The sequence below is a fragment of the Vanellus vanellus genome (assembly GCF_965231255.1).
Source record: "Vanellus vanellus genome assembly, contig: HAP1_SCAFFOLD_598, whole genome shotgun sequence".
Classification (NCBI taxonomy): Eukaryota; Metazoa; Chordata; class Aves; order Charadriiformes; family Charadriidae; genus Vanellus; species Vanellus vanellus.
In genome coordinates this window covers 35,460-56,145 of record NW_028127366.1, presented here as the reverse complement: position 1 = coordinate 56,145, position 20,686 = coordinate 35,460, and the positions used below count along the sequence as shown (strand labels likewise).

Genomic DNA, 20,686 nt, shown 5'->3' with positions numbered 1-20,686 from the left:
GTGCATGGCCTTTGACATCATCTCCTTATAGCAATATTGATGCTCTCTGGGCTGAAACAGTGGATGGTGTTGTGGGTGGGAAGTTGGCTAGATGATCAGGCCCAAATGTCCACAGTGGTACAAAGTCCTCCCAGAAGCCAGTCGTAACCAGAATCCCTCAGTGATCAGCATTTGGGCCAACATTGTTGAATGTCCTTATTACTGCCCTGTATGGTGGAGCCCCATCCAGGAAGAGGACATGGGTATGGGTTGGCATGTCCCTTCTGCCTGAGTATCCGAAGGGACAGCAGCAGGCAGATGGCTTGCCTACGTCTACCCACAAAGCTGAAAGGCCAGGAGCAGCAGCCAGGTGGTTTAGAAGATCACAGTGAGGTCACTTCTATCTGGTCAGCTTAAAGGCCTGTTGATCTAAGTCGCTGATGAGTGAGGTCACCTGCCTGGAGGGTGCTTTCTGAGATTTTTTTGAGCTTTCGTTGGAAGTGGGAAAATGCAGGAGAGAGAAAAATGCTGTATAATGCAGCTGGGAAAGTGGAGACTGGACAGGAGGAAGAAGAAATGTCCCTGCAAGGGTAGAGCTGTAGTGCAAGAGGTCACCCAGAGAGAGTTGGTGACGATCCCATGGCTTTGTGTTCCAAGAAACAGCCTGTTAGGGCACAGCGACATCAGTGGATGTACAGAAATTCCCAGGGGAGAGCAAAGGGAGAAAGCACCATGGGTGTCTACAGGCTGGAGGAAAACTGGGGCAGCAGTGGGACAACCTGCACTGGAAATTGCCAAGCTACTGGCAAAGCTGGAAGGCACAAACAGAACCCAGGTCTTTGCCGTCTGGGTGATTGCATTTCTCTTGGCTACCAAGGGCTAAGAGACTATCCAGGTCTTAGCTCATGTCCCCCATGAGGACCGGGACTCGCAGAAGGCCTCGTCTGCTTCCTTCTGCACCTGCAGATCAGCAGGTCTGTATCAGACACCCACCATAGCATTGCCCGTGTTGGTCTGCATGATAATCCTCAGCCATCAACTCTCAGCTGACTCATTGTCCATCCCCAAGCAGAGCTCCATGTGTTCCTGCTGCTCTCTCATACAGTCCCTTACCCTCCTGGTCCAGGCCTATAACCTTACCAGTACCAGAGCCCCAAGACCCCACAGTTTCTCCTGCAGAAGCTTTGGACCACCTGCTTCCTCCACTAGCCAGCTCCCAGAGCCTCTGGTCTCTCCGGTATCCAGTCATGGTTTCTCTCAAGCTCCCAGGTCTCTGTCCTACTGGCTGGCTTCTCCAGCCTCATGTTTTCCAGCAGTTACACACACTGACCCACCCAGCAACACGATAAGGATGCACGCTGGGCTCTCCATTTCTGCCCCCTCAGGTGCACAAGCCCCTGTGACTTGTCATCACCACTCCGGTGGCTGGCGCTCACAGCTCCATACCTACCAAGAGCAGAGAGCCCCCTCACCCCACCAGCACTTTGGTGGAATTGCAGAAGAAGACAGGAGAGGCTGGGCTGATCACTTGCAGGCCATGGCCACACAAGGGGCTTTACCAGTAACCTCTTTAAACATAATGGGCTACTTTTAGCCCCTTTTCTTGAGGTTTTCTCAAACTGGTCCATTCCCATACAACCTTCATTCCTCCTTTGGCATTTCCATGACACCTAATAGTAATTCTTGAACAAGCCCCAAGAGCTGTTTCTGTTAACACGCAATGAGCGTGACACTTCCAGAGGCAGTAACCCTCACCCTCAGTCTGGAAGGTCACCCCTGGAAGCTCTCCCATTGACCTGTGTCACTTGGCCTGTCTGGAGTGCAAGTTAATTTTCCTCACAGCAGTCTGTGTGGTGCTGTATTTTGGGTTTCTGAGCAAAACACACGCAAACACACTGCTGGTTTGGTTGTTGTGTAGCAGTGCTTACACAGTGTTGAGGTTGGGGTGTTTTTGTTGGCTTGTTGATTTTTCAGATTTTTTTCCCTGGTGACGATGAGGCCGTTTCCCAGGAGGGTAGCCAGGTAGATGCCCAGGAAGAGCCCGAATGTCAAGAGCTGCAGCTCCCGTGTGTCTGTGAATGCCGGGAGGAGGACCTGTGTGATGGAGTTGCCACTGAACATTTGTTGGACTCTGAGCATGGAGCACTGTTGTAAAAGAAGAAAACATTGAGAAGACACAGCAGACTTCTTTGAGCCTCCATTGACTCAGCTGAATCCCTTCCCTCCAAACAGGAAAAGGAGATTGCTCCCTGGCATTGCCCGCGTGTCCTGTCTAATAAGAAAAGAAAAGAGATATTCTTGTCCCTCCATCTGTCTCTGATTGAGAAATGAAGTGCTGGACAGAAGTGTCCCTCCCAAGCTGAGGGAGGGAACATCAGGGATGACTTCAGGCTGTTTCCCAGCAGATTGCCCTGGAGCCCCAAGGATACCCCCAGGGAGCCCAGACGGGGCAGAAATGCTGCAGTGCTACAGCCCAAATATGTGCTCTTGCCCTCAGGCAAGGGCATAGCCAGGATGAGGTGGAGCATGTGCTTTTTGACATCCATGGCGTAACTGCCAAGGCATGGTGAGACAAGGCAGACCCGTGGGCGAATGAGATGGGAACTGGCTTTTCAGGAGAGACAGGCTGGAAGGATCTAGAGTGGGGTAACCCCAAAGCGATGAAGTTTCTTTGATGTATGGAGCTCCTTAATGGTTAAGGCTACAAGTTGGGTGAGCCCTTGTGAATGAGGGTCAGAGGAAGGGCCAGTCAAGGTGACATGGTGGTGGGAGACGAGGAACCCTCAGTTAAAGTGAGGAAGCTGTCACAGTCTTGTTTAAGGAACCCAATGGAAGTGTCTGGATGTAGGAGCCTGGGCCTCACTGGGGACGTTAACGGCCCTGGCATTTCCTGGAAGGGGAACACAGCAGTGTGGAACAGTCCAGGAAGGTTCTGGAGTGTCTTGGGAGAGCTTCTCAGCACAGCTGCCAGACAGGCCGACAAGGGCAATGCAAGCCTGGATGTGATCCTTGCCAGCGTGGAAGAGATGGTCAGGGACTTGAAGGTCCTTGTAAGCCTTGGCTCTCGTGACACTGAAACAGTTGCAACACAGCTCCCAAGGAGAGTGAGGAAGGAAAGGCAAATGCCAGACATTAGAGGAGCAGACTTCAGCCTGGAGCTGGGAGTTTGAGTGGGGATCTCATGGTTGGCAGCTGTGAAAGGCAGCCGAGCTCAGTACAGCTGGTCTTCAAGGACAGCATCTTCCAAGCACAGAAATGGTCTATACCAAAACTCAGCTGAAACTTCAAAGTCAATTCAAGGGCACCATAACGACCTGGTAGTACTTCAGGGACAGTGGAAAAAGAAGCACAGATAAGACAGTATCACTGCTAAAATGTGGGCATAGATAGACCTGAGATACGTTGTGTGCTCTCTGACTGCGTTATCACCAGCAAGGTCTCCCAGGCCTCTGTGCCTCAAGGCAGGACTCTAGAGGAAAACAGCCAACCGTGGATAGGAATCAAAGCAGGGGCTACTTGAGCAAAGTCAAATGTTACCAGTCAGAAGGGACCAGATGCATAATTCTGTACTTTCAGAGAGGGAGAGAAAGGGCCATCAGCTTGCTGGTGCACGTCCATGGCCTATGAACCAATAATGACAATTTACAGACCAGCATCAAAGTTGAGGATATGAAGACTTCTTACACACTTCTAACACCAAGTTGTTTCAGCTTCTGCCTAACATCTTCCTTCAGGGGTTGATGCAGTTGCCCACACAGAGGTGGCCACTGCCTCAGAGATACCCATGGGTAGGTGATGCCCCTACATGGCACTGGGAAAGGTGACTCAGGGCAGCTGGGAGACTTTCTGGAGCAGGAGCTGGTGGACAGGTGGGGTAGGCCAAGGCATCTCACTTGAGACAACTCATTTCTCTCCCTTTGAGTAAAGGGAGGTCTTCACAACGAGGGGAATGAGAAACGAGTGCGTCTAGATGCTGCAGAGTCTCCTAAAGGTGCTCACTGTGAGCCAAGATTGAATATGGAGAAACAGATGCCATTACAGGGAGGGCATTTGGGGTCTTTGGATCTGTGCTTGGCAGAAAGATGTGTTTTCTGTTGGTCTAATGCCATCTGCTGTGAACAGTGGACTAGAGAGGAGGTAATGTAGACTTCATTTAAAGCAGAAGAGTGTTTTTTTTATTTTTTATTGAACCATCTCCTCCTTTGCTGTGTTTTTTTTTTTTTTTGTGTGACATTTAAGAAACATCCCTCTCTGTCTGCGTGCAGCTTGTTCTCTAGGTAGACCAGGTGGAAACTGGTACCAATGGACTGCAGTGGAGGAAGCTCAGCTGTGAACAAGGCTGCTGTAGTCCCGGGTGGCTGAAGAGAGAAATGGGGGTTGGGGGGTTGTGGACAAAGACCGCCCACAGAGTGTCTGACATAAAGGGTCTTGACTGCCCTACACATTCAGCCTCCATTTGGAGATGTTCGCTTTCAGTAGCGTTTGGAGATTGCCGATATCACTTAATGTGTAAGAAGACAAATGAAGACAAGTGGGAAAAAAGGAAGTCATTCCTTATAGTTTTGTTTTATTATTGAAATATTGTCACTGTTGACATCTCTCTTATTAAGCAGATAAGAACTGAGGAGTGAAGGAAATCATGGTCAGAGACCTGGCTCGAGAGCTGTGCATGTGAATGAGCCCTCTGGTGCCACGTTCCTGAACTGCAGATCCTGACAGGCTGACCAAGCCTCTGGAGAAGTAAAAGGCAGCAGCAAAGCTGCAATTTTCTGAGGGTGGTAGCGAGCCCTACTGAGGGCCATCACTGGAGAGACCATGGAGGGAATGACCAGGAAAGGGACCATCCGTGGGGGCTGGTGAAGCAGGAAGTCAGAGGCACTGGTTACAGGTTGAAAATCCAATGTGTAAGTGGCTGTGAAAGCCCTGGATGTGTTTCATCAAGCTGGATGTTCGAGCCCTGACCCGCTTCCCCTAGCAATGGGGATCCTTGCGCTCAGGAATGGGATTTCTTTCCCTCATGGGACACTCAGGGCTCCTCCTGGGGGCAGTGAGATGTGGGGGTGTGTGATGCCCAGTGTAGGACTATGTGAGGGCTCCTCCTTGGCTCTATGGAGTAAGTGGGTGAGTGAAGTGGCAGGAAAATGCTGGTGCTGTAGGGACCGGGTGTCCTCTCGGGGTCCTGAGGGGAAGAGACAGCAGCCATAGTCGGTTGCACGAGGATTTCAGTTCTGTTGGGCAGTCCCAGCCCCCACAAAGGGGCCATCCCCACCACAGGCTGTCCTACACTGTCCCATGACAGTGACTATTTTTCAGCAGATACTGACCAGCACCCCTGCGTCCCAACCTAAGCCTGACCCGATGACATGCCAAGCTCTAATGATGACACTCTGTCCTCACTGAGTATAGCACAGAGAAAACCACCATGTTTTGTGTCTCTGCTGCCCTTAGGGCCTGTGGTGGAGGTGAAGCTGATCTCAGGAAGGAAGAGAAGACGTTGAGAGTGTCCTTAGTGTGGACATCATGTGGTTCAGGACCACTGTGAAAATCATTGGCCTGATCCATGATGTCATCAATAGTTAAACACTGGAGGCGAGAAGAACCAGCAGAGTTAGAGAGCGAAGGAACACAGTAGGAGAGCCTCGTGTGATGTGTTTGCTGTTCACGCACTCTACTGGAGAGAGAAGGGACAGACCTCGTGCCACTGCAGGGGTGGGATTCAGTCACTGGCCCAAAGGCACCCACTCTGTCTGAGATGCCCTGGGTGATGCCTGTCACACAGCCAGGCTGGGTGGGGACGGTGTTCCTGTACAGGACCTCTGCTGTCTCTGTCAAGTGCATGCAGTCGTGCTGGAGAGCCCTGGCACCTCCTCGAGCACTACAGGACGGAATCTGTAAACTAAATTGAGGTTCAGCTGCCCTGAATTAGGTCAGGCAATGAAGGGATGCACGTGAGACAAATGCCATCGTACTCCAGGGACATGTGGAAAAGACAGCTGATGGAGAAGAGAAAGAGAGAGACTGAGCTCTGCCTGTGCCACATGACTCCATTTGGTCAGCTGAATCCCTCTATGGGCTGTCCTGGGCAGAAGGAAGAGTTGCAGGGGCACTTGTCCTCCATGTGGACACCTTCTGTCATTGAAGTTGGCCAAAGGGATTTCCCAACAGCCTCCACCAAGATGCCCCCAGTTGCTGCCATGTCTCTATAAACTGCTCCACTACAGCTTGCAGTTCCCAGCATGCCTCTTGGTCACCCCTTCCACCAAAGATGTTCCCAGGTGTCTGTGTCCGAACATCTTCCTCCTGTCCTCCCTCTCCATTACTTCACAGGAGAGCTGAGACCAGGAGCTCACATGCAGGAGCCGCTTTTGTGCCCTTGTGAAGTGAGGCCAGAGGAATGCCACCTACTGGGGGTTTGTAGTGGGCATGGGATGGAGCTAACTCCTCTTGACTCACCAGGGATTACAAACCCAGGCTTAGAAGCCTTCATTGACTCATTAGAATCTCTTCCCTCCAAACAGGAAAAGGAGATTTCTCCCTGGCATTGTTGTGGTATCCTGTCTAATAAAAAAAGAAAAAAGGTATTCCTGGACCTCTACTTGTCTCTGATTGAGAATTGAAACTCCTGGACAGAAGTGTCTCTCCCCAGCTGAGGGAGGAAAAACAAGTGATGACTTCATCCTGTTTCCCAGCAGGTTCCCCTGGAGCCCCAGGGACACTTCCAGGGAGCCCAGAGGGGATAAAAAAGCTGCTGCCCTGGGCTGGTCCTCTGCTGCTGATCTGGGCCGGGCTGCTGGGCCGGAGGGAGCTCCTGGCAAGAGGGCAGCGTTGCAGAGAGACAGCTCTGCCCAGGAGCAGGGCTGGGGGCACTGCCTGCAGGCAGCGATAGGAGACCTGCGAGGAGGAGAGAGCTTAAAGGCAGTTGGGATTTGGGGGTGCTGAGAGCTCAATGGGGCAGGAATCTTCACCGCCCTCTGCGTGGTAAGTCTCTGGGTGCCGGGTAATGCATCTCCGATTCCTGGAGGGATCTCCTCAAGCTGGTCCATCTGAGAGCTACTGGGGTCTGTCAGGAGGACTCTCTCAGTTTCTGTGCTGTAGAGGAGGAGGATGTGCTCCAGAGCAGGGCTTCCCTGCTGCCCGGTGAGAGGGGCAGCGCCTGAGAGCTGCCTTCTGCCGGGGATGGCTGTGGAGGTGTGCATAGGGGTGTGCAGGCAGGGGTGGGCAGGGCTGTCCTTGCACCCCGGGGGCTGTGTGCCGGGGCAGGGACTCTGCCACCTGACAGGTTCAGCTTTGCGCCTGCCCGGGGAGCTCCCACGGCACTTTGGGGAGAAGCTGTGGGTGGAAGGAGTGACCGCCAGCAAGGCAGATGCCTTCTGCTGTGGAGAGGGACCTGCGTGGATCAGGGCTGTTCCCAGCTCCCCATACCCCCAAGGACATTTGCAGAGGGTCCTTCTCAAGAAGGACATCAGGTCTGCATTTCACTAAAAGGGAAGGAGTGTGTGCTTGGAAATTCCTCCTCTTGGCTGGCTGGGTGGGCAGTGCGAGGTGGGAATGGATTTCTCCTTTGTGGAGCAGGCATGGAGACCCCCTTTCTCGTTAGCTCTTCCCTGTGCCTCTCCTGAGCCCCCACACACCCCAAGATGCCCCTTGGGCAGCGCTGTGCTGCCAGGAGGGGTCTGCAGGGCATAGCTGAGCACACAGCGGGTGGGATGGGCAGGAGGAGACCCAGGGGCAGAGAAGCAGCTCCAGGCAGGGGCAGCTCCTGGCAGCCCAGACATGGGCAGGGGGAGAGAGGGAGCTGCTGCCAGAAGTGAGCGGACAGGGGGATCCCAGCACCTCCCACCATCCCCTGACCTTCAGACAACTTCTGCGCAGCAAGCCTCTGCTCTCCTCTCCCACCCACCCCACAGCCACAGGGTCCAGGGCATGAGATACCTCCTTGGCAGCTGCACCTCCAGTGCAGAAGTGTGCGTGTCCTGCACAACAAACAGGCGATAAACAAGTGCCGGGCAGCGTCGCTGTCTGTGAGGGGGAGAGCACAGCTGGGTGAGGAGAAGGCTTCACTGCATACCCAACTGCCTCCCTCTCCTCCCTTCATTTTTTCAGAGCACAGACACATTTCTCCTGTTTCCCCACCCGCCCGTAGTACTCAGGATCTAGGGAATTGGGGTGGTGGTGTGAGTCGGCTTCTTTTGCACCTCTGACCCTGGGAGTCTTGGCCCAGAGGTGCCCTCATGGAAAAAAGGTTTTGAAGTAGTATCTCAGCCAGTCATGGAGAGTGCCGTTAAGTTGGTGTGGTTGGGGAATGATCTGGGTCATTCCTCATTCAGCTGAGGGAGAGGGATTTCTCTGAGGAATGGCATGGGGTTTTCCTGAGAGAAGTCTCTCCCACTTTTTCACTGCCTTTTCCTCCTTGGACAGGTCCCCATGCCAAGAGGCTGCAAATGTCCAACAGCAGCTCCATCACCCACTTCCTCCTCCTGGCATTCGCAGACACATGGGAGCTGCAGCTCTTGACCTTCTGGCTCTTCCTGGGCATCTACCTGGCTGCCCTCCTGGGAAACGGCCTCATCATCACTGCCATCGCCTGTGACCACCACCTCCACACCCCCATGTACTTCTTCCTCCTCAACCTCTCTCTTCTTGACCTGGGCTCCATCTCCACAACTCTCCCCAAAGCCATGGCCAATTCCCTCTGGAACACCAGGGTCATCTCCTATGCAGGATGTGCTGCACAGGTCTTTTTCGTTTTCTTTTTCATTTCAGCAGAGTTTTATCTCCTCACCATCATGGCCTATGACCGCTATGTTGCCATCTGCCATCCCCTGCACTACGGGACCCTCCTGGGCAGCACAGCTTGTGTCCGCATGGCAGCAGCTGTCTGGGGCAGTGTTTTTCCCTATGCTTTGCTGCACACGGCCAATACTTTTTCACTGCCCCTCTGCCAGGGCAATGCCCTGGACCAGTTCTTCTGTGAAGTTCCCCATATCCTCAAGCTCTCCTGCACACACTCAGACTACCTCAGGGAAGTTGGGCTTCTTGTCGTCAGTGTCATAATAGCATTTGGGTTTTTTGCTTTCATTCTCTTTTCCTATGTGCAGATCTTCAGGGCAGTGCTTAGGATCCCCTCGGAGCAGGGACGGCACAAAGCCTTTTCCACATGCCTCCCTCACCTGACTGTGGTCTCCCTCTTTGTCAGCACTGGCATGATTGACCACCTGAAGCCCCGAACTATCTCCTCAAAATCCCTGAACCTGTTTTTGTCATTTCTGTACTCGGTGGTGCCTCCAGCAGTGAACCCCCTCATCTACAGCATGAGGAACCAGGAGCTCAAGGATGCCCTGTGGAAACTGATTACTGCTTCTTTTCGGAGGACGCAATGAACTGCCCAGCTTCTCTTACATATCACACATGATGTAAGTCATTATAGGCCTAGACGGTCTTTGGTAGGTTTTTTCCCTTTGTTTTCCTTGGTTTTTAGCTTTTCTGGGTTGCAATACTGCCATCCACAAAATATTCATCCTTTATCCTATTTCTATGTCAGCATCTGCCTGTCTTGTGTAAGCCGGAGATTATGTGAAAATAAGGAGCTGCTCTCTCTGTGTGTTTAAACAAAATAAGAAACCCTGCACTGACTTGTTTGTCTTGCCTTGTGCCAATTTTCTCACGCCACCCTGGGCAGGAAGGTTGTCAGCTGGGGCTGCAAGCTGCCTTGGGAGTAGATCTCCACAGCATGCCGGCTGGGTGATCATTCTCACTGGCCTCCATGTGCTGCTGTGGGACCAGTCCCAATGGGGCTGCTCTGCTGGGCTGGGCTGGCGAGGGGACAGGAGATGGCCAGATTCAGGGAGGGTCTGGCCTGGCAGGGCTGGCAGTGGCCCGGAGAGGGAAACCGAGGGAAGAGCTGACATGTGGCAGTGTGCAGGCTGGGGACACACAGCAGTGTCCTGGCACAGCCGGGCTCCTGCAAGAGACATGACGGAGCAGCAGAGCAGGGTCTGGGCTGTGCCTGTGCCTGCTGGACACCCCGGGGAAGTTTCCCCAGGGCCACCATCATGGTCCAGCCAGGAAAAAGTCCATTTCTAGCAAAGGCATCTCACCCCAGCTCAGAGAGGTTCTTTGTCCCTTCAGATAGAGGGACACCTAATGAGGAGGTCAGAAGTCCACCTTTGCATTGTACAGATGAGACATAAGCATGCACAGCGTGTGCGTATGGGGAGATGGACGCGGGTGAGCACAAATGCCATCAGCTATTCCTGGGTGTGCCATAGAGGTGAGTGCGACAGATGAGGTCACTTCACTTGGAGAGTAACATCTCCTGGGGAAACACGTGGATGCAGCACTGGGATGTACTTCCTTGTACCGAGGTCCCCGTGTCCATCTTCATGAGAGAGCAGAGCAGGGCGACACACCGCAGGGCTGCGGTGCCTCCCAGCCTCTGGGGGTGGCGGCAGGAGGTCAGAGAGACACTGTGACCGCTGCAGTGCACTGCCTCTGCATGGGCAAGGGAAGGACTCATGTTTCTGATCAGCCGTGTGTGTATGAGGAGTGCCCGAGGTCAGCTGAGGTGTGGGTACCCAACAGAGCTCTGACATTTCTGTGTGTGACTTCAGGAACAAATCCCCACCATCCCAGGGATGTTCATCTCCAGTGTCCTGGACAGGCTTACTGCAAGTGCTCCTGTCTGATACATCACCCTGTCCTGTGATTCTGGATTGTGCCCTGAAAAGTGCCAGAGCTGCTAGAAAGGTTCTGGGGGTCTATGGAAAAGGCAGATGTCAAACCCATCTTCAAGAAGGGCAGGGGTGAGGATTGGGGTAATTACAAACTGGTCAGTCTTCCTCAGTCCCTTGGAGGGTGATGGGGTATGTCCTTTTGCAGCCACCTCCAGGCAGTGGAAGGACAAGAAAGGCTTTGCTGGACCAGAATGGTTAGGGGAAACAAAGGCATGTTGTGTACCCGGCATTGTGCATGGCCTTTGACATCATCTCCTTATAGCCATATTGATGCCCTCTGGGCTGAAGCAGTGGATGGTGTGGTGGGTGGGAAGTTGGCTAGATGATCAGGTCCAAATGTCCACAGTGGTACAAAACCCTCCCAGAAGCCAGTCATAACCAGAATCCCTCAGTGATCAGCATTTGAGCCAACACTGTTGAATGTCCTTATTACTGCCCTGAATGAGGAAGCCCCACCCAGGAAGAGGACATGGGTATGGGTTGGCATGTCCCTTCTGCCTGATAATCTGACGGGTCAGCAGCGGGCAGATGGCTTGTTTGTGTCTTTCCAAGAAGCTGAAAGGCCAGCAGCAGTCACATGGTTTAGATGATCACCGTGAGGTTACTTATGTCTGTTCAGGTGAAAGACCCCAAGAAGGCTGATGAGTGAGGTCACCTGCCTGCAGGGTGCTTTCTGAGAGTTTTGAGCTTTCCTTGGATGTGGGACAAAGCAGGAGAGAGCAAAACTGCTACAAGGTGCATCTAGGAAAGTGGAGACTGGACAGGAGGAAGAAGCAAGGTCACATGAAAGGTAGAGCTGTTATTCAAGAGGTCACCCAGAAAGAGTTGGTGATCAGCCCGTGCCTTTGTGTTCTTACAAACAGCTGTTGAGGGCAGAAAGACATCAGTGAAGGTACAGAAGTTCCCAGGGGAGAGCAAGGCACGGAAGCACCATGGGTCTACAGCCTGGAGGAAAGCAGGGGCAGGAGGGGGACAACCTGCGCTGCAAATTGCCAAGCTACTGGCAAGGCTGGAAGGCACAAACAGAACCCAGGTCTTTGCCCTCTTGGCTATGGCAGTTTTCCCAGCTACCAAGCACTATGAGACCATCCAGGTCTCAGACGTGCAGTCTATCCAGAAGCTGAGCATGGATCCTCTCCTCTCCACAGTTACCCTTCAAACAGACAAAACCACACATACACAAATGGTTCTGGGATGGACTATTCTTGAGCTTGAAGATGAGGTCCTTGAACATATACCTCTTCTCTCCAGGGCCACATACCATAGGATTCTTCCACACAGCTCTCTCAACAAGCCAAGGTCTTCTCTCCTAAGTCCAGGACGTTAACCCTGCTCTTTGCCATGTTCCTTTTTCAAGGGATCCAAAATTCTTTTATATCGCTGACCAGCTTTTCCTTCTTTGCAAGTATGAAGTCCCAGAGAGTGTCTCATCTCACTGGTTTCTCACTCATTTGTGTCGGGTTGTTATAATCACTGTACTCTGAAAAGCTCTGGAATTACTTGTGCCTTTCTGTGTTGTCCCTCCAACAGCTATCAGGTAGCTTAAGCTCCCCATGAGGACCAGGACCCGCAGAAGTCCTCATCTAATTCTTTCTCCTCCCCTGCAGATCAGCATGTCTGTAGCAGACACCCACCATAGCATTGCCCGTGTTGGTCTGCATGATAATCCTCAGCCATCAAGTCTCAGCTGACACATTGTCCATCCCCAAGCAGAGCTCCATGTGTTCCTGCAGCTCTCTCATACAGTCCCTTCCCCTCCTGGTCCAGGCCTATAACCTTACCAGTACCAGAGCCCCAAGACCCCACAGTTTCTCTTGCAGATGCTTTGGACCACCTGCTCCCTCCACTAGCCAGCTCCCAGAGCCTCTGGTCTCTCTGGTATCCACTCATGGTCTCTCTCATACCTGGCTCCCAGGTCTCTGTCCTACTGGCTGGCTTCTCCAGCCTCATGTTTGCCAGCAGTTACACACACTGACCCACCCAGCAACATGAGAAGGATGCATGTTGGGCTCTCCATTTCTGCCCCCTCAGGTGCACAAGCCCCTGTGACTTGTCATCCCCACTCCAGTGGCTGACGCTCACAGCTCCATACCTACCAAGAGCAGAGAGCCCCCTCACCCCACCAGCACTTTGGTGGAATTGGAGAAGAAGACCGGAGAGGCTGGGCTGATCACTTGCAGGCCATGGCCACACAAGGGGCTTTACCAGCAACCTCTTTAAACATAATGGGCTACTTTTAGCCCCTTTTCTTGAGATTTTCCCACACTTGTCCATTCCCAAACAACCTTCATTCCTCCTTTGGCATTTCCATGACACCTAATAGTAATTCTTGAACAAGCCCACAGTGTTGTTTCTGTTAACACGCAATGAGTGTCACACTCTCAGAGGCAGTAACCCCCACCCTCAGTCTGGAAGGTCACCCCTGGAAGCTCTCCCATTGACCTATCTTGGCCTGTCTGGAGTGCAAGTTCATTTTCCTCACAGCAGTCTGTGTGGTGCTGTATTTTGGGTTTCTGAGCCAAACACACCCAAACACACTGCTGGTTTGGTTGTTGTGTAGCAGTGCTTGACAGTGTTGAGGTTGGGGTGGTTTTCTTGCTTTCTTGATTTTTCAGATTTTTTTCCCTGGTGACGATGAGGCCGTTTCCCAGGAGGGTAGCCAGGTAGATGCCCAGGAAGAGCCAGAAGGTCAAGAGCTGCAGCTCCCGTGTGTCTGTGAATGCCGGGAGGAGGAAGTGGGTGATGGAGTTGCCACTGAACATTTGTTGGACTCTGAACATGGAGCACTGTTGTAAAAGACGAAAACATTGAGAAGACACAGCAGACTTCTTTGAGCCTCCATTGACTCAGCAGAATCCCTTCCCTCCAAACAGGAAAAGGAGATTGCTCCCTGGCATTGTCTGCATGTCCTTTTTAATAAGAAATGAAAAAAGATATTCTTGGCCCTCCATCTGTCTCTGATTGAGAAATGAACTGCTGGACAGAAGTGTCCCTCCCAAGCTGAGGGAGGGAACATCAGGGATGACTTCAGGCTGTTTCCCACCAGATTGCCCCGGAGCCCCAAGGACACCCCGAGGGAGCCCAGACAGGGCAGAAATGCTGCAGTGCTACAGCCCAAATATGCGCTCTTGCCCTCAGGCAAGGTCATAGCCAGGATGAGCTGGAGCATCTGCTTTTTGACATCCATTGCGTAACTGCCAAGGCATGGTGAGACAAGGCAGACCCTTGGGCGAATGGGATGGGAACTGGCTTTTCAGGAGAGACAGGCTGGAAGGATCTGGCGTGGGGTAACCCCAAAGCAATGAAGTTTCTTTGATGTATGGAGCTCCTTCATGATGAAGGCTACAAGTTGGGTGAGCCCTTGTGAATGAGGGTCAGAGGAAAGGCCAGTCAAGGTGACATGGTGGTGGGAGACGAGGAACCCGCAGTCAAGGTGGGGAAGCTGTCACAGTCTTGTTTAAGGAACCCAATGGAAGTCTCTGGATGTAGGATCCTGGGCCTCACTGGGGACGTTAAAGGCCTTGGCATTTCCTGGAAGGGGAACACAGCAGTGTGAAACAGTCCAGGAGGGTTCTGGAGTGTCTTTGGAGAGCTTCTCAGCACAGCTGCCAGACAGGCCGACAAGGGTAATGCAAGCCTCGATGTGATCCTTGCCAGCGTGGAAGACATGGTCAGGGACTTGAAGGTCCTTGTAAGCCTTGGCTCTCGTGACACTGAAACAGTTGCAACACAGCTCCCAAGGAGAGTGAGGAAGGAAAGGCAAATGCCAGACATTAGAGGAGCAGACTTCAGTCTGGTCCTGGGAGTTTGAGTGGGGATCTCATGGGTGGCAGCATTGAAAGGCAGCCGAGCTCACTACAGCTGGTCTTCAAGGACAGCGTCTTCCAAGCACAGAAATGATCTATATCAAAACTCATCTGAAACTTCAGAGTCAATTCAAGGGCACCATAACGACCTGGTACTACTTCAGGGACAGTGGAAAAAGAAGCACAGATAAGACGGTATCACTGCTAAAATGTGGGCATAGATAGATCTGAGATATGTTGTGTGCTCTCTGACTGCATTATCCCCAGCAAGGTCTCCCAGGCCTCTGTGCCTCAAGGCGGCAGGACTCCAACCGTGGATAGGAATCAAAGCAGGGGCTACTTGAGCAAAGTCAAATGTTACCAGTCAGAAGGTACCAGATGCATAAATGTGTACTTCCAGAGAGGGAGAGAAAGGGCCATCAGCTTGCTGGTGCATGTCCATGGCCTATGAAACAATAATGACAATTTACAGACCAGCATCAAAGTTGTGAATAAGAAGACTTCTTACACACTTCTTACACCGCGTTGTTTTCTGTATGTTTCAACTTCTGCCTAACATCTTCCTTCAGGGGTTGATGCAGTTGCCCACACAGAGGTGGCCACTGCCTCAGAGATACCCGTAGGTAGGTGATGCCCCAACGTGGCACTGGGTAACGTGACTCAGGGCTGCTGGGAGACTTTCTGGAGCAGGAGCTGGTGGACAGGCAGCGTAGGCCAAAGCATCTCAGTTGAGACAACTCATTTCTCTCCCTTGAGTAGAAAGGGAATTCTGGACAATTGCACCCAAGCTGTCCAGCGCTGGCGTGGAATAAGAAACGAGTGCGACTAGATGTTGCAGGGTCTCCTAAAGGTGCTCACTTTGAGCCAAGATTGAATATGGAGAAACAGAGGCCATTACAGGGAGGGCTTTGGGGTCTTCGGATCTGGGCTTGGCAGGCAAATGTGTTTTCTGTTGGTCTAAGGCCATCTGCATTGAATGGTAGACTTGAGAGGAGGTAATGTAGACTTCATTTAAAGCAGAGGAGTGTATTTTATTTTTTATTCAACCATCTCCTCCTTTGTTTTTTTTTTTTTTGTTTTTTTGGTTTTTTTTTGTGACATTTACGAAACATCCCTCTGTGTCTGCGTGCAGCTTATTCTCTAGGTAAAACAGGTTGGAACCAGTGCCAATGGACTGCAGTGGAGGAAGGTCAGCTGTGAACAAGGCTGCTGTAGTCCTGGGTGGCTGAAGAGAGAAATGGGGGTTGGGACAAAGACTGCCCCCAAAGTTTCTCACATGTGACTGTGAAAGCCCTGGATGTGTTTCCTCAAGCTGGATGTTCGAGCCCTGACCAACTTCCCCTAGCAATGGGGATCCTTGCCCTCAGGAATGGCATTTATTTCCCTCATGAGACACTCAGGACTCCTCCTGGGGGCAGTGAGATGTGGGTATGTGTGATGCCCAGTGCAGGACTATGCGAGGGCTCCTCCTTGGCTCTATGGAGTAAGTGCGTGGGTGAAGTGGCAGGAAAGCGCTGGAGCTGAAGGGACCTGGTATCATCTCGGCATCCTGAGGGGAAGAGACAGCAGCCATAGTCAGTTGCACGAGGATTTCTGTTCTGTTGGGCAGTCCCAGCCCCCACAAAGAGGCCATCCCCACCACAGGCTCTCCTACACCGTCCTATGCCAGTGACTATTTCTCGGCAGATTTAAACCACCACCCCTGCGTCCCAACCTCACTCTGACCCGATGGCATCCCAGGCTCTACTGATGACTCTCTGTCCTCACTGAGTATTGCACAGAGAAAAACACCACGCAAAGCTGTGGTGTTCTGAGGATTTGCCACTGGCTGTCACTTCACCAAAACATTGCAGCTTTGCTTCAGAGCAGAGACACGCTGGAGTGGATGGCACATGGCAGTGCGAAGAAGAAATGAGGTTCTCACAAAGGGAGCAAACCCTTCTCAGTCCAATGCCAAAGAAGCAGAGCTGGGCTGTGTAGTCTGAGCAGCAGAGGGGGTTGCTGTCTGTTGTGTCTCTGCTGCCCTGAAGGCCTGTGGTGGAGGCGAAGCTGATCTCAGGAAGGAAGAGAAGATGTTGAGAGTGTCCTTAGTGTGGACATCATGTGGTTCAGGACCACTGTGAAAATCATTGGCCTGATCCATGATCGTGTCATCAAGGGTTAAACACTGGAGGCGAGAAGAACCAGCAGAGTTAGAGAGCGAAGGAACTCATTAGGAGACCCTGGTGTGATGTCCTTGCTGTTCATGCACTCTACTGGAGAGAGAAGGGCCAGAGCTTGTGCCACTGCAGGGGTGGGATTCGGTCACTGGCCCAAAGGCACCCACTCTGTCTGAGATGCCCTGGGTGATGCCTGTCACACAGCCAGGCTGGGTGGGGACGGGGCTCCTGTACAGGACCTCTGCTGTCCCTGTCAGGCACATGCAGTTGTGCTGGAGAGCCCTGGCACCTCCCTGAGTACTACAGGACCGAATCTGTAAACTAAATATAGGTACCCCTGCCCTGAATTAGGTCAGGCAATGAAGGGATGCACGTGAGACAACTGCCATCAAACTCTGGGGACATGTGGAAAAGACAGCTGATAGAGAAGAGAGAGACTGAGCTCTGCCTGTGCCACATGACTCCATTTGGTCAGCTGAATCCCTCTAGGGGCTGTCCTGGGCAGAAGGAAGAGTTACAGGGGCACTTGTCCTCCACGTGGACACCTTGTGTCATTGAAGTTGGCCAAAGGGATTTCCCACCAGCCTCCACCAAGATGCCCCCAGATGCTGCCCTGTCTCTCTGAATTGCTCCACTAGAGCTTGTGCTTCCCAGCATGCCTCTTGGTCACCCCTGCCACCAAAGATGTCCCCAGGTGTCTGTGTCCGAACATCTTCCTCCTGCCCTCCCTCTCCATTATTTCACAAAGGGGCTGAAACCAGGAGCTCACATGCAGGAGCCGCTTTTGTGCCCTTGTGAAGTGAGGCCAGAGGAATGCCACCTGCTGGGGGTTTGTGGTGGGCATGGGATGGAGGTAACTCCTGTTGTAGCCCCAGGGACTACAAACCCAGGCTTAGAAGCCTCCATTGACTCAGCTAATGCCTTCCCTTCTAACAGGAAAGGGAGATTGCTCCCTGGCATTGTCTGGGTGTTCTCTCTAATACTAAAACAAAAAAAAAAAAGTATTCTTGGACCTTAGACTTTCTCTGACTGAGAATTGAAACTGCTGGATAGAAGTTTCTCTCCCCAGCTGAGGGAGAAAACATCAGTGATGTCTTCAGCTTGTTTCCCAGCAGGTTCCCCTGGAGCCCCAGGGACACCTCCAGGGAGCCCAGAGGAGACAGAAAAGCTGCTGCCTTGGGCTGCTCCTCTGCTGCTGATCTGGGCCTGGCTGCTGGGACGGAGGGAGCTCCTGGCAAGCAGGCAGCGCTGCAGAGAGACAGCTCTGCCCAGGAGCAGCTCCTCTGCACAGCGCAGCAGGGCTGAGGGCACTGCCTGCAGGCAGCGAGGGCAGACAAGAGAAGGGAGAGAGAGGGAAAGGCAGTCTGGGGTGGGAGGACAGGAGAGAGCGCACCGGGGAAGAACCCTTCACAGCCTTTCCCATGGTAAGTCTCTGGCTGTGGGGCAGTGCGGATGAGTTCCTGGCAGTGTCTCCTACACCTGGCACATGCCATGGCTGATAGGAGCTGTCAGGACAGCTCTCCTGGCTTTTCTGGTGTGGAGCAGAAGGACGTGCTTCAGAGCAGGGATGCCCCACTGCATTTTCAGAGGGACAATGAAGGTCAGCTGCCTTCTCCCAGGGATGGCTCTGGGGTTTGAAGATAGGTGTGCAGGCAGGGGTGGGCAGGGCTGTCCTTGCCAGCAGGGTCCCTGCACCCCGGGGGCTGTGTGCCGGGGCAGGGACTCTGCCGCCTGCCAGGGTCAGCTCTCCGCCTGCCCTGGGAGCGCCCACTTTGCTGTGGGGAAAAGATGTGGGGTTATGGAGCAACCTCTGGCAGGGCAGTGTCCTTCTGCTGTACAGAGGAAAGTCAAGGCAGGGGCTACCTTAAAGACAGAGACCTTTCCAGGCTCTGTGCTCTCAGCTGTCTCCTAAGGGAAAGGAACTGTCACTGTGACAATGAGGGATCAGCACATCTGCCACAAACCTCATCAAGTGCCTTCACCCACTCCTCCACCTACAGACAGCACCAGCATCCCCTCTGCTTGCAGCATCAGGCTGGATCTGCTCCACTCCTTTGGACCCGCACAGAGGGAGGTGGCCCTGGGCAGTGCCCTGCTGCTGGGAGGGGGCTGCAGGGAAGAGATGAGCACACAGCGGGTGGGATGGGCTCTGGCAGCACTGGCAGGGGGAGACCTGGGGACAGAGCAACAGCTCCTGGCAGGGACAGCCCCAGGCAGCAGAGAGCCCCTCCACCCTCTGCATCCCTCTCTGCTCAGCTGCACAGGGAGAGAGAAAGCTGTGTGGAGAAATGGGCTTTGAAACGACTCTCCCACACTCACAAAAGCCCTTTCATTCTTTTTTTTTCTTCAAGTACATTTTTAGGGGGTCGTTTGTCCCATGGAGATAGGTGTAATCAGGAGTACCTGCGTGGTGACCAGCAGGTCACTGGTGGGCAGAGCAGCTCTCCTGACTCTGCACTAAGGCACAGAGAGCCTTTTTGTCCCTCTGGGCTCACGAGTGTTCAGGCTAAAAGCACTGAGAAAGAGAAGGATTTCTGCCCCTTCAAAGGAAGTGCCCTCAGCAGCACAAACCAGATCAGACTAAAAGGAGCTGAATGAAAGTATGACAAAGAAAGAGAAATCAATGTGGAGCGATTTTTTTGTGAAATATTACAGGATTGTCTCAGAGAAGTCTGCCGTATATTGTCAATGTGTCCTTCTCTTTCAACAGTGGCCCATGCCCAGAGTGAACAGATGTCCAACAGCAGCTCCATCACCCACTTCTTCCTCCTGGCATTCGCAGACACACGGGAGCTGCAGCTCTTGACCTTCTGGCTCTTCCTGGGCATCTACCTGGCTGCCCTCCTGGGAAACGGCCTCATCATCACCGCCATCGCCTGCGACCACCGCCTCCACACCCCCATGTACTTCTTCCTCCTCAACCTCTCTCTTCTAGAAATAGGCTCCATCTCTACCACTCTCCCCAAAGCCATGGCGAATTCCCTCTGGAACACCAGGGCCATCTCCTATGCAGCATGTGCTGCACAGGTCTTTTTTTTCTTTTTCTTTGCTACAGCAGAGTTTTCTCTTCTCACCGTCATGTCCTATGACCGCTATGTTGCCATCTGCCAACCCCTGCACTACGGGACCCTCCTGGGCAGCAGAGCTTGTGTCCACATGGCAGCAGCTGTCTGGGGCAGTGGGTTTCTCTATTCTCTCCTGCACACGGCCAATATATTTTCACTGCCCCTCTGCCAGGGCAACGCCCTGGACCAGTTCTTCTGTGAAATTCCACAGATCCTCAAGCTCTCCTGCTCACATTCAGACTACCTCAGGGAAGTTGGGTTTCTTGTGTTTGGTAGTTGTTTAGCATTTGGGTGCTTTATTTTCATTGTGCTGTCCTATGTGCAGATCTTGAGGGCTGTGCTGAGGATCCCCTCGGAGCAGGGACGGCACAAAGCCTTTTCCATGTGCCTCCCTCACCTGGCCGTGGTCTCCCTGTTTGTCAGCACTGCCTTATTTGCCTACCTGAAGCCCCCTTCTATCTCCTATCCAAGTCTCAATCTTATGGTTGCAGTGCTGTATTCAGTGATTCCTCCATCAGTGAACCCCCTCATTTACAGCATGAGGAACCAGGACCTGAAGGATGCCCTCTGGAAATTGATGGTCAGATGATTTTCAGAAGCACTTAACTTTCTTCTTCTGTGAATCACTTACAAAATAACTCGTTCTAGGTCATGCTGATCTTCTGTGTTGTTGTTGGTTTTGTTTTTTTTTTAAAGTTTTGGTTTTGTCTTTGGGTTTTTTTGCCTTTTTATACTTTTTATAATATTGTCCAGAATATTTTTTTTTCTTTTTATATTTCTAACTAAGCACCTTTCATACTTAGTGAGATTCACAGACTGTGTAAATGAGCATTCATGCTCTCATAGAATCATAGAATCATAGGGTTGGAAGGGACCTCTGGAGATCATCTAGTCCACCCCCCCTGCTAGAGCAGGGAAAGCATGGAGCGCTGCATGTTCAAAGA

General features: G+C 52.5%; 2 protein-coding genes across 2 annotated transcripts; both read left to right on the top strand.

Moving 5' to 3' along the window:
* Positions 1–8,420: 8,420 nt before the first annotated feature.
* LOC309685323 (olfactory receptor 14I1-like) lies at positions 8,421–9,359 on the top strand (the record flags this gene model as incomplete). The annotated part of the gene is made up of 1 exon (XM_082501105.1): positions 8,421–9,359. The coding sequence occupies one exon, from the start codon at positions 8,421–8,423 to the stop codon at positions 9,357–9,359; it is 939 nt and encodes a 312-aa protein (XP_082357231.1).
* A 10,051-nt stretch (positions 9,360–19,410) lies between these two features.
* Positions 19,411–20,331, top strand: LOC309685322 (olfactory receptor 14J1-like; the record flags this gene model as incomplete). The annotated part of the gene is made up of 1 exon (XM_082501104.1): positions 19,411–20,331. The coding sequence occupies one exon, from the start codon at positions 19,411–19,413 to the stop codon at positions 20,329–20,331; it is 921 nt and encodes a 306-aa protein (XP_082357230.1).
* Between the last annotated feature and the right edge of the window lie 355 nt (positions 20,332–20,686).